General features: G+C 42.7%; 1 protein-coding gene across 2 annotated transcripts in view; it reads left to right on the top strand.

Moving 5' to 3' along the window:
- Nucleotides 1-12,354, top strand: part of LOC120559452 (histone-lysine N-methyltransferase SUV39H1-like) — a 29,461-nt gene extending 17,107 nt beyond the window's left edge. For both annotated transcript variants that reach the window (XM_039801134.1, XM_039801135.1), the window contains exons 3-6: nucleotides 2,337-2,996; nucleotides 9,528-9,674; nucleotides 10,170-10,299; nucleotides 11,747-12,354. In XM_039801134.1, coding sequence (XP_039657068.1) covers nucleotides 2,337-2,996; nucleotides 9,528-9,674; nucleotides 10,170-10,299; nucleotides 11,747-11,880 — 1,071 coding nt within the window. In that variant the 3' untranslated portion in view covers nucleotides 11,881-12,354. The remainder of the gene's footprint in view (nucleotides 1-2,336; nucleotides 2,997-9,527; nucleotides 9,675-10,169; nucleotides 10,300-11,746) is intronic.
- Nucleotides 12,355-12,898: the final 544 nt, after the last annotated feature.

Here is a 12,898-nt window from a genome sequence, read left to right as displayed (position 1 = left end):
GCCCAATATCATCACGAGGCGACGTGAGCAACTCTTGCCTGAAAGCTTGAGTAGTTGGCGCCACAATCTCGTCAGCTGGGTTTGATTTATCACCATGGTCCGGGGATGAGCCGGGACCACTGGGCCTCGTGGACGATAAAGTTGCATTGCGGGCTTTAGTAGACTTGCCAGCCATTGTTTTTTCGTAGGCTGACGTGCAGGACTATGATAAAACCTAACAAAGTGGAATAAAGAAGCAAGTTATGTCGAAAGGTGCCTTCTTTACAGAATTTAAAGTAAAAGTTCTGTGGAGCCTGGTCGGATGAGTCTACTCCATAGCTTGCTCGCTAGCGCCCACGACGCCACAATCTTCTTAACATAGCCATACTGAGAAATCCAGAGAGAGTTGTGTGGAGCTGATAGTCTTAATTAGCTTTGTAGCAACTCGTTTGGCAACGGCTTGAATGTAACTGACGTTCTAATATCAAAAAGTTACGCACTAAAGCTTTAAATGCCTAATCATGAAGTTTCAACAAATATACACTACTGGTCAAAAGTTTGGGGTCACTTAGAAATTTCCATTCCACTCCATTACAGACAGAATACCAGCTCTGAATCAATGTTTCTGAGTTGGGGTGGTAATGAGTTCCAGAGACGGGGAGCAGAGCAACTGAATGCTCTGCTCCCCGTGGTGGTGAGACGGGCGGAGGGGACAGACGGGTGTATGGAGGAAGAGGACCTGAGGGAGCGTGACGCTGGAGGAGATCAGACAAATATGGGGGGGGCAAGGTTGTGGATGGCCTTGAATGTAAACAGGAGTACTTTGAATTGGATACGGAACTGGACCGGGAGCCAGTGGAGCAATACTTTGCCTGCGTAGTCACGGTGATCTGCTGGGTCTCTCTCCTCATGTGAAGGACAACGCTCCGCGATTAAAGTGTAAAGTGCAGGTTAACCACCACAACCAATTATGTAAATAAAGTGCTCAATATGTATATATTTAAACATTTCTCTCTTAAAATGCGTTAAAATAACATTTATTGGGGTTTCTTCAAAGGTAGCATGTTTTTTACATTAACTGGGTGATGACGTCATAAGAGGGAGTAGCAACCCATAGCAGGTACATAGACAGGCCAACAACGGGACAATTTTATCCATTTTTGCCATCTTATTCATCACTAAATTCACTTCTGACGTTTTAGATGAGAAATTAACTGTTTAGATTTCGAATATAGGCAGTCTTGCGCAAATCGTTGCTAAATTGACAATTTGCTTCAAATTCTTCAGAGTTGAGAAGCTCCGTAAAGTAACGCGACAACCAGCAGCGCCTGCCCCGGCCGCTGGCTCGTCGCTCTGACAGTCTCGCTCGGACACCCCGCTGTAAACCGGAGGTCTCTCAGACTCGTAAATAAGAGGCTTTTATTTCGCCGTTGACGGATCGTTTGTTTAAATATCACAACACTTGTCCATCATAAGATTAACGGGAACCTGTGTTTAACTAAGGGGCGGCTGCGGCTAAGTGGTAGAGAGGTCGCCTGCCAATCGGAAGGTTGGTGGTTCGATCCCTGGCCCTGCAGTTCCATGCCGAAGTGTCCTTGGGCCCCGAGTTACCCCCGATTCTGCGCCATCGGAGTGTAAATGTGTGTGAATGTTTATCTGATGAGCAGGTCGCACCTTGTACGGCAGCCTCGGCCACAGTGTATGAATGTGTGTGAATGGTGAATGGTTCCTGTACTATGTTAAAGCACTTCGAGTAGTTGTTAAGACTAGAAAAGACTATATAAAATTTACACCGTCTCTCACACACACACGGCCGCACAGTGACACAGTGCAGCAGAGAGTGGGTCACAGAGACAGCAGTAAAATCAGCCCACTTCGTAGCCACAAACCTCACCCAGGCACGAATCAGCCGTTTGTCCTGGTGGACCCTCTGCCCTGTTTCTGATGTACTCGTACATCCCGCACAAACATAATAGTTTACCATTTTTGCTAGCTACCTAGGCAGCCGTTAGACTCTTGGAGTCCCTCTTATGACGTCACACCCCGCCTAGTGGAAGGTAGGGGGAGTGCTTAAAACAACTGTAAAAAGTACCAACTTTTCATATTATATTCAGCATTTTGTTATAAAAAGCCATACAAAACAATGGTGGGCGGCTCTAATCTTTATGTTTAATAAACACATTTTAAATTTCCATGAAAAATTTAACCTGCAATTTACACTTTAACATTAAGCCTGGCATGCTTTTTTTGGTGCCGTCGTCAACAATCTGTCTGTGTTGATGTAGAAAAGAATGCATACATTAGAAATGAGAAAGAATCCAATCTTTGCCCCTAACTGAAGTAGTTGTGTGTTTCAGGAGGAGGAGTTGTACCTGGTAAAGTGGAGGGGCTTTCCAGAGTCTGATAACACCTGGGAACCTAAGAGGAACCTCAAATGCCCCAAACTGATGAAGCAGTTCCACCGGGACCTGGAGCAGGAGCTGAGGCGCCACAAGAGACGCTGCACCCCTAAAAGACTGGATAAGGAAGTTGCCTCGTACCTGGTCCAAAAAGCCAAACTCCGTCAGATTTTGCAGCGCTGGGAGGCCCATTTGAATCAGACACGCAACCACCCAGGTCGCATTTTTGTCCTAAACGAAGTGGACTTTGAGGGCCCCCCAAAAAACTTCACCTACATCAACAACTACAAAGTAGGCCAGGGCATTGTGTTAGATGAGATGGCCGTGGGCTGCGAGTGTAAGAACTGTTTAGAGGAGCCGATAAATGGCTGCTGCCCTGGGGCCTCCCTGCACCGCATGGCCTACAATGACAAGGGTCAGGTCCGGATCCGGCCGGGACAGCCCATTTACGAGTGTAACTCTCGATGCAGCTGTAGCCTCGATTGTCCGAACAGAGTGGTGCAGAAGGGCATCCAGTTCGACCTGTGCATCTTTAAGACGGAGAACGGCCGGGGGTGGGGTGTCCGCACGCTGCAGCATATCAAGAAGAACACATTTATCATGGAGTACGTGGGAGAGGTAAGATCTGGCCAAAAACGGATGCGCCTCTTTAACAAGCTCTAAGGTGCCATCTGTCACGTGTGTGTGTGTGTGTGTGTGTGTGTGTGTGTGTGTGTGTGTGTGTGTGTGTGTGTGTGTGTGTGTGTGTGTGTGTGTGTTGTGTGTGTGTGTGTGTGTGTGTGTAAAACATTCTTAAGGCCTCACAGAATATTTGAGTTATTTATTTTGCAAATATTTAGACTTTTTGAAGGGATATACACATTTACAGAGGTCTTTTGTCCGATGTGAAATTTCCAGCCGTCTGGTATACCGTTAGCCCTCTTGGTAATCCGGACTCCGTGTCAAGATTTCTTCCGAATGATTTGCCCAAAATATGTCAATCGAACTTTAGTATGTGTGTGAGACATGTAAACCAATCAGCCTAATCTTTTCATGCATTGATATCTTATGGGATTTTTTTACTGTGCTTACTGCGTTGAAGGCAGGGCTCCAGACTGCGACCAAATGGTCGCATTTTGCAACCAAAATTTGAGAGTGTGCGACTGAATTTTACATCCAGTCGCACATGTGCGACCAGCAAATTTGCCCCCGTTTTTTACACGTTAAATGTCGAAATTTCGGTACCTGAGCGCGTAAGCGCAAGCTTATCTGTCCTCTCTGAAAATTGACAGAGAGCGGTGCTCCGACACAAACTCACACACTCGCACACACACACGCAGAGGTGCGATCGGCGCAAACTACGTCGGCTGTTTTGTTGAAGTCACAGTGAGTGATGCCGATAAGGTGGTTTCAAGTATGGTTACAGTTTTTAAAAACTTCACACAGACAGCGTTTGCTGCAATATGATATTAAAAACAGTCACGGTGCTGTTGACGTTACACTTCCTCTGAGACAAGCAGCAGGCTCAACTGTGTGCAATTGTGCCCTGGTGACTGACTGACAGGCTGAGGTTGTAAGGCAAGGCAACTTTATGTCTACAGTTCCTTTCAGCAACAAGGCAACCCAAAGTGCTTTACATGAAACATTAAAGAGCAATTGAAAACAGTCATGATGAAAATACAACAGGCTAAACAAGTTACAGGGAGTAAGAAATGAATAATTATTCAATTTAATAGGTTGTAGGGATGGGTTTGGGAGGAGAGAAGGAGGGTTTTATTTTATTTTTTGTTTAATTTCTTTAGAGTGTAACAATAAAATAACATAATGTTCTAAGTACATAGGATAAACAGGTTTGGAATTATTTTTACAACTGAAATAATTGTTTTGTAATTATCGAGGGAAAGTACCAAAAAAATAATAATAATAATAACTAGAACTGCAAGCAGTTATGACGGGGCCCAAGCCTCCGATGCCATTCGCCTCCGATGCCATTCGCCTCTGATGCCATTCGCCTCCGATGCCAGTCGTCCGCGATGCCCCGGGGAGCCGCGCCAGTCGCCCCCGATGACCCACGAAGCTGCGCCAATGCGGGACCGGAAGCATTACGTAGGGGGGGCAAACGTTGGTGAATATCGAGAGGTTTGATGCACGAGGTCTGCGGTACTCTGCCGTTGCAAATGTAGTGGTTAACAGTTCATCTCCATGCATATACAGACTACTTTTAACAATTCCCTACTATAAACAAAATTCTCAACCACCCTGACCACAGGGGACAGCAGAGAGAAATGAGAGAGTGACTGAGAGGGTGGAGGTACCGGCAGGTTTGGTGGTTGAAAGAGCAGGGGAGGTGGTCAGGTTGTTGTAAATGGCATCATAGGCGCCAATTGATGTTTTCCTCCGAGGGTGCTCACAGGCGCACGTCGTTTTAAAAAAAATAAAGTAGTCAAAAGTTGTTTGCATTTCAGAACCTTAGGAAATGGACAGCGGCCGACACGAGCACACGCGTCTATTAACTCGATAATAAAGCCGTAAAGTAGGCTTTCAACTCAGGACAGCGCCACTTCTCACAAATACAGATAGGATTGGAGATGAGAAGTTTAACTGACACGTGACCGCGATCAACTTCATGGGAAATTAAGAATCAATACCACCGACATAACCATTCACACTATGACAGACTCTCCACTTAGCACCAACTGCAATGTTTAATTGCACGGTATCAGGGTATATGAATGGTGTTGATTTTGGATTGTAAAAGTGGGAAAAAAAAGTAACATTTTGTCCACTGTGAAGATTGTAGAAACTTTGTCAGGTGGGTTAAGAAGTTTCTTTATTGTAGAAAACCATGGGACCAGGCAAAAGCGAAAACCAAAAGCTAACGGTAGGAGGTAAACATCAGCAAATATTGAGACGTGTGAGCTGCAAGGTCTTTGATACATTCCCATTGCAAATATTCCATTAACATTGATTAACAGGGCAAAACACTTATATGTTGATTATAGCGCCCCCTAATGGCCGATCGTCGCCAAATTTGGTACGGAGCCTCAGAGCGGCATGCCGAACGAGCCTCACAAATTTTTGTGTTGATTGCTTTTACTGTGGCAGAGATATTGCAATTGCAAATTTCCCATTGAAATGCAGTGAGTTAGTGGGCGAAACAAATAAACGTTGCTTATAGCGCCCCCTAAAGGCCGATCTTCGCCAAATTTGGTACAGAGTATCGTCGTCAGATGTTGAACAAGGACCTCAAGTTATTTGCTGATAATATTTAATTTGGCCGAGATATGATATATGTGAGTGGTAGCTAGCTAGGACAATTTGTTTTGTCGTCAAATGTGCATACTTTAACGTAGCAAAATTCCTTCAATAACTTCTTGTCAGGTCCATCTGGAGATGCTATCTACCAGGTTTCGTGCAGATCGGTCGCACGGCCTAGGACGAGTTCGAAAAAGTTGGTTTTGCACATTGCGCGATATTGCGAAAAAACGTTTGCGCGGAAATGGGCGTGGCCTATATCAGGTAATTCAGCTTGATTCACGGAACACGTGGATGTAAAGATTTCTAATGTGCGATGTGTAATGTGGGAGTTGAAGCCAAAAAACCATTACAGCGCCACCTAGTGGTCCACATGTGTAATTTTTGGTAGGTGTGGTCCATGGCCCATTGTCCATCTACGCTGTAAATTTAAAGTTGTTCACATTAGTGTAAGTGGTGAATCTAGAGTTGGGTCCCATAGGCCACGCCCACTTTGACCCCTCGGTACTCCATTCTAGGGATGGCCTCAGGATTGCCCCCAGATGGTACCCATCAAATTTTGTATCAATCGGATGAGCCGTTCATGAGATATAAACTTTTTGTAGTTGTAGCGCCCCCTAGAGACCAATTTTCGTAAAACGCATGGGGTACCTCCAGAGGCTCATGGCAAAGAATAATCTAAAGTTTGGGGTTGATGGCATTTATTTTGGCTGAGATATGGCAAAGTTGGTGTTTTCATCGTTACCTACACAAATTTGTTTGTGAGTTATATGCGCAATTTTTATCGGATAAAAATTCTTTCCATAACTTTTAGTCAGGTCAGTCTGGAGATGCTAGGTTCCAAGTTTCGTGCAGATCGGTCGCACGGTTTAGGAGGAGTTCGAAAAAGTAGGTTTTTGATAAATCACGATTTTTCATGCATAAAAGTCTAGGCGGAAATGGGCGTGGCCTATATCACGTGATTCAGCGGGATCCAGGGAACGCGTAGATGTATTGCTTTTGAATGTCGGGTGTACGGTGTGGGAGTTATGGGGCCAAACGCGTTTTTTTCTGGTATAGCGCCACCTAGTGGTGGAAATGGGTGAATTTTTGCGCCTGAGGTCCTTGCAGGGTTGTGGACCAGTCCTGAAAATGGCAACTCCCCACTATTTACGGTTTAGGCTGCAGTCGGAGTTTTACGCGGAGAAGAAGAAGAAGAATAATAAAAATCCTTAGAAAAACAATAGGGTTCCACGCTCCGCTGGAGTGTGAACCGCGTTGCCTTGCAACACGCGGTTCCCTTGCCCCCTCGGGCTTGGACCCCTAATAACCATAATTTCAGGTATCTGTACCAATATTGGTTCAGATAGCCTAAACAATACATGTTTAATTTTAAGGTGAATTCATTGTAGTTGTAGACCAGAGCTGGTATAGTTTTTAAATATTTTGTTTACGGTCATGACAGCAATGGTGCCTTCTATGTTACATCTTCAAAAGTGACACTGAATTTGAAACAGCACATTGTAATTTCTGCATCTATTATCAAAGTATTTATTAGTAATACAGTGGAAATTAGTAGAAATGTGAATATTTGGTTAGCATGTTGATTTACGGTGTGTGCCCCTAAATTTTCTGGTTGCGCCCCTAAAATTTTCAGTAGGGGGCCACTGTGCTCCTAGTGAAAAAAGTTAGTCTGGAGCCCTGGAAGGTGTCCAGAATACAGTGAGTCTACGTTAGTGAGTTCACGGGACCAACAGGTGGTCATTTAAGGGAGTCGCCGTCCTTAACTTTTTTTCACCATCCTCCCGGCTATATATTAATCCCTCCTATAATGAAAGGGCACCATCCCAAATAGTTTTTTGATTGGAGAGTTGGAACATTAACAAAATTCACGGGTTTGGGGTCACGGTTTTCGGTTCAGTTAGGTACGTTTTTTGTACAAAGCCTCCCTTTGCCAATTTTCAACATTTTCATTTATTTGGAGAAAGAAAAGTTTGCGGTTTGCCTTAAGAAAATGTCTGGCAAAGATCACAAGGAACGCAAACACTTCATTGTCGAAACTTTACTAAAACATTTCTAATTAATGCAAACAGAAACTGCAATCAGCAAACTTTCTTTGTTGTAACTGTTAGCGTTGTTAGCATCCAGCACTGGGGTGTGGGTATAGTCCCTGGCTGGGGGCTAGCTGCAGCTGTGTCCCCAGGGCTGTTGATCGCTTTCATCTTCCCGACAAAGTCTCTTTGCAACAGGGAGTGTGGCGTAGTGTTGTTTTTGGCAGCGTGTTTTGATTTGAGTTTTAGTCTAGTCTTTGTGTCAAGCTGTCATTTCAGTTTTTATTAGTTTTCGTCACGTTCATACTCTTTTTAGTCTAGTCAAGTTTCAGTTTGACTAAATGTCTGAGCATTTTAGTCTTATTTTAGTCAGAATTATCCATGACTATTTTGGTCTAGTTTTAGTCGATGAAAATTGTCTTTTAGTCACTTTTTAGTAATGCAATTCTATTTAATCCAGTTAATATAGTATAAGTACCTAGTAGTATAGACAAAACCAAAATGTTGGCCAGAATACATTGAGTCGGTCAGGTAGGAACTAAGAACTCTCTCTCTCTCTCTCTCTCTCACTCACACACACACACACACACACACACACACACACACACACACACACACACACACACACACACACACACACACGTTTGTCTCAGTTGTTTTCAACTCCTGTGGCTAACGTCTAAAGCTAATGTTAAAATGAGACACATTAACCACAGCCTGATGAGTTTGCATTAGCTTTCTAAAATAGAAAGTTACGTTAATGTCTTGACTTACCTCCATTTCTTTATGAAATGGCTCAAGATGTCTCTTAAGGTTCGTGGTGTTTTTTGTGGCTGCATTTCTCCCCATCTTTTTCCACAACACATTCCGTTTTCTTTTCCACTTCTATGTAATGAAAGTTTTTCCAAATGCTGTTTATTCTTTTTCTCCCAAGGACGAACTCCGGCTGGCCGGCCACGGTCCCTTTCTCTGTGTCAGACTTAATTTTGTTTGTCGTTGAAACTCGTGTCACTCTCTAACTCACCGCTGCATCTTCTAAATTAAATAATGCCGCGACGGGGCTTGAGGAAGTAACGTCGCCTGTGTCTGCACAGTGCGACCCGAGTGCGACCTGATGCAGCCCCTGAAGTGAGACACAGGGAACAGAAATACTGCAAAAAAAAATAACTAACGCGACGAAATAACGTTATAACATTTCATCTCGTTTTGGTCAACGAAAATGAAGACTTTTTATTACATTATACATTTAATTATAGTCATCGTCACATGACCAGCATTTACGTCGGCGTATCATTTTTCGTCCCATGATAAAGGTTTGTTGACAACGATATTTAGTCAGAATTTTCGTTGACGAAAAACAACACTACTGTGGCACAAGGACTGTGGGTGCGCTAGCTGGCTAACTTAGCATTAGATTAGTCAACTTTCCATTAGGGCAGCACAATACATCTTTTTTTAATTTATTTTTATTATTGCCATCACAATATTGCGCAATAAACACATTGCGAAAGACTGCAACATATCGCAGAAGACACTCAGGGGTTTTGAGTTAGTGGAAACAAGAGTATCGGTAGAAAAAATGCACCCATCCACACACTGAGGAGCATGTGTTGCAAGGCTCTCTTATGAGACTGGACAGGGGTTTCTGTTTTCTGGTCACCCAGTGTCCATGTTTGGGCAGTGCTGATGCACTTTCTTTCTCTATATCAATGGTGCTCTGTTTTTTTTAGAATTGATCAAATGTTATGTGGCCAAGCTTGTGTGTGCTGATATTGATATGTCCAGTAAAATATCTGAAGTGGCTATTTTGAGTTTAATTTTTGTGTTGTATTCAAAAAATGGTTCAGGCTTTGGTTCCAGTATTGTCCTGTCTTGTCTCCTCCAGATCATCACGACGGATGAAGCCGAGAGGAGGGGTCATGTGTACGACCGGCAGGGCTCTACGTACCTGTTTGACCTGGACTACGTGGAGGACGTGTACACAGTGGATGCAGCTCACCATGGCAACATCTCCCACTTTGTCAATCACAGCGTGAGTGTCTTCACACTGTAGAGAATAAATGTCAGACACACTGTGTACACCGGTGTGCATCTCAAAGCTTCTTTTTTTTTGTTCTGCTGTCATATTGCCTGCCATAACATTAGGGTGTTCTAATGGTTGAGGTGAGGTTGTTTTAAGACAAAGTCAATTATTAAGATAATAAAAGTCAAGTCAATGCCAGAACTTACCATTGCCCTGTGTTTTAATTGAGTGATTATATATGGATACATCATATTGGAGAGTATTTGAAATGTATTGGGTTGTCTGGAAAAGGATTAAGTGTCTCTGCAGCACCATATAAAAATAAAGCAGTAGACATCCAGTGACTTGTTGACCATGGTATTTGCATTGTGTGCATGGCTCCTCCCTTTCTTAGCAAATACACTTTGGAAATCTGCTGTTTCTTTTGATTTTTTTTTTACTATTTTTTTTTTTTAAAGCACAGTCTGAGAGGTTCCTGACACAAGTTGTGTTCTTTTTTTGCAGTGTAACCCCAACCTGCAGGTATATAATGTGTTCATCGACAACATTGATGAGAGACTCCCGAGAATTGCCCTATTTTCAACACGGGCTATTCGGGCAGGAGAAGAGCTCACCTTTGACTACAAAATGCAAAGTAAGTGTCTTTCGATTTAACAAATGTATTCTTGATTTTAACACTAGCTGGTCTTAAACAAGCTTTAAAGGATAGTCGGAGGGATAAAGTTCAGAATCTAGTTCCGTGTAATCAGCAGGCTCTAGACTAGACACACATGTAGTAATGATATCCAGCTCTTCTGTTGTCAGTTAACAAGCAGGTATCACCAACAACATAACAAATGAAGGTAGAGATGCCCCAATCTGATCCTAAGTAGGAAGCACTGATCTGATGCTGATATTGGATTATCAAGCCGATACTAGTCTCATGTCCAGCTCTTATCTCCACAGCGCTGTGGAGTAAGGTCCGGCTACACCACACATACATTCTGTGATAGGAGAAAAAAATCCTCTGGGTTGTTTCCATTTCTTTAAACCAATCACAGTGCTCTTGGGCGGTGGCCCTGCTAAATAGTCTCTGGAAGGAATTTGTTCTGGTGGAACATTTGCACCCCGCAAAAGAAAACTCCACGTACAATATTAAATGAAGTTAACTAGGGCTGAAATGATTCTTTGAGTCACTCAAATAATTCGATTTACTAAAAATCCTTGATGCAAAATTTACTTTCTTTGGTCTCCAACAATCTGTAAATAGCTTAACTAATGTTCGAGCTGTTGTGGGCAGTTTATTTGTGATGTTTTTGAGCAGGAATTCGGTAATAGCCATTTAGAGTATTCTAATTCACATGGTCTGAGAGAAAACTAGACTCGTGTACCTCCTCTTGGCTCTGTTCTCAGGCTTTAGAAAATCTAGTCTGTGATGGGAGACTTTGGCCAATCAGAGTTTTTCCTCAGAGAGAGGAAGCGCGTTCCTATTGGCTGTTCTACAAATATAAATCAATCAGTCAATCAATTCATTTTTGTCACATGAAATTGTACAAGTCTTTCAATAGTGTGTTCCCCAATCTGTTAAACATGCAGAGGTCCAATCACTTTCAAAAACCACAATCTAGATCCTTCAGTCGTCAATAATTACAGACCAGTCTCCAAACTCTCCTTTCTTTCTAAGGAGAAGGAAGGTTTTAAATTTTTTTTTTGTACAAATGTATTTCATCTAGACACAATTGATCTGTAAAAAAAAAAGTCTGGTACTAGGCTTGTGCCGGTTTTCCAAAAAATGTCAAACCGGTTTGATTGATTTGAACACCGGACCAAACCGATATACCGAAGTTTACCACTAGGTGTCGCACTTGTCTCAGAGACGGGTGAAAAATGAGTAATGCGCCTCCTAAGCCATGGCATTTTCCCTGCAGTGAGCTTATAATAACCTCTTTGGTTTAACATTCTTCTCTTTCAGCTCACCTTTTTCCTCACCTGGAAATGTAAAATGTTTCCATATTGCGGCGCAGTTTTAGTTGTCTTTTGAGACCAACGTTGCCACATATCAACCGAGCGCTCTCCAACTCAACTCCTGTTTTGTTTTCCAGTTGACCCGGTCGATACAGAAAGCACCAAAATGGACTCCAGTTTCAGTCTCGCGGGGCTCCCCAGCTCTCCGAAGAAGCGGATTCGAGTGGAGTGCCGGTGTGGATCGGACTCATGTCGAAAATACCTGTTCTGACAAAGGACTGCTGAGAACGCAACACTGACCGCAGTGGCAAGATGAGGAACCTTGTACAGATTTGTATATGAATAATTTTTTTTTTTTTTATGAAAACTGAAATACACCCTCAACATTTTATATGTGAACATATGACAAACTCTTACCAAGATGAAAACTAGAATTTCACATCTGTGATTTCCTTGAACAGAGCTGCTCTGTTTCCACTGAATTGAACCCTGCTTCAGTGGATTATTTGAGTACTTGATTCCAGTGATTTTAAATATCTTTCTATAATTAAGATAAGCACGTCTATTAGCCCATCCCTAGATGGCAGTACACCGAATGACGGATATTTACTTTTTGAGTAAATCATATTCTGTGCTCGCTTTCTCTGTGCTGTATAAATGTATTCTACAAGGACATTAAATGGACAACTGCCCGAGCCTGTTCATCACTGTTCAATGATAATTCCGGTTTATTTTAGCTTGTTTTGTTTAACCCCCAAATCAAAAAAGAGGCGGGGGGGAGGAAAACAAAACAAAAAAAAAAAGAAGAAGTAGTAGTAGTAGTAGTAGTAGTAGTATTAGTAGTAGTAGTAGTAGTAGTAGTAGTAGTAGTAGTAGTAGTAGTAGTAGTAGTAGGTTAGAGTTAGGAGTATGTTAATTCAGACTTATTTGGAAGAAGAAAAAGAAGGCGAACAGTGAAGTTATGACTCAAACTGTTTTTAAACTATCACAGCTTACAGACCTACTGTGCTTACTGTAGTTTACTGTAGAATGAGGAATTATTTAGTCTGGCTATCACCAGACCAAGCTCAATCTTTTAAGACTGAACATTAGTCTGGGGGAGTCTGCTCTGTATTTTCTACTGCACAAGAGTGCGTGATCTACGGGCACAGTTCAAATGACTCTGTACGCAATTGGATAGTCCTTCAACCAATCAGCCGCCAATAGCGCGCCAGGTGGATAAGCCAGTTTGTAATTGGTGCCCGCAAAATTTTTTATGGAAGCAGGATGGATAAACGTACAGGTTTCCA

Source organism: Perca fluviatilis, chromosome 5 (assembly GCF_010015445.1).
Source record: "Perca fluviatilis chromosome 5, GENO_Pfluv_1.0, whole genome shotgun sequence".
NCBI lineage: Eukaryota > Metazoa > Chordata > Actinopteri > Perciformes > Percidae > Perca > Perca fluviatilis.
This window is presented reverse-complemented; position numbering and strand designations above follow the sequence as displayed.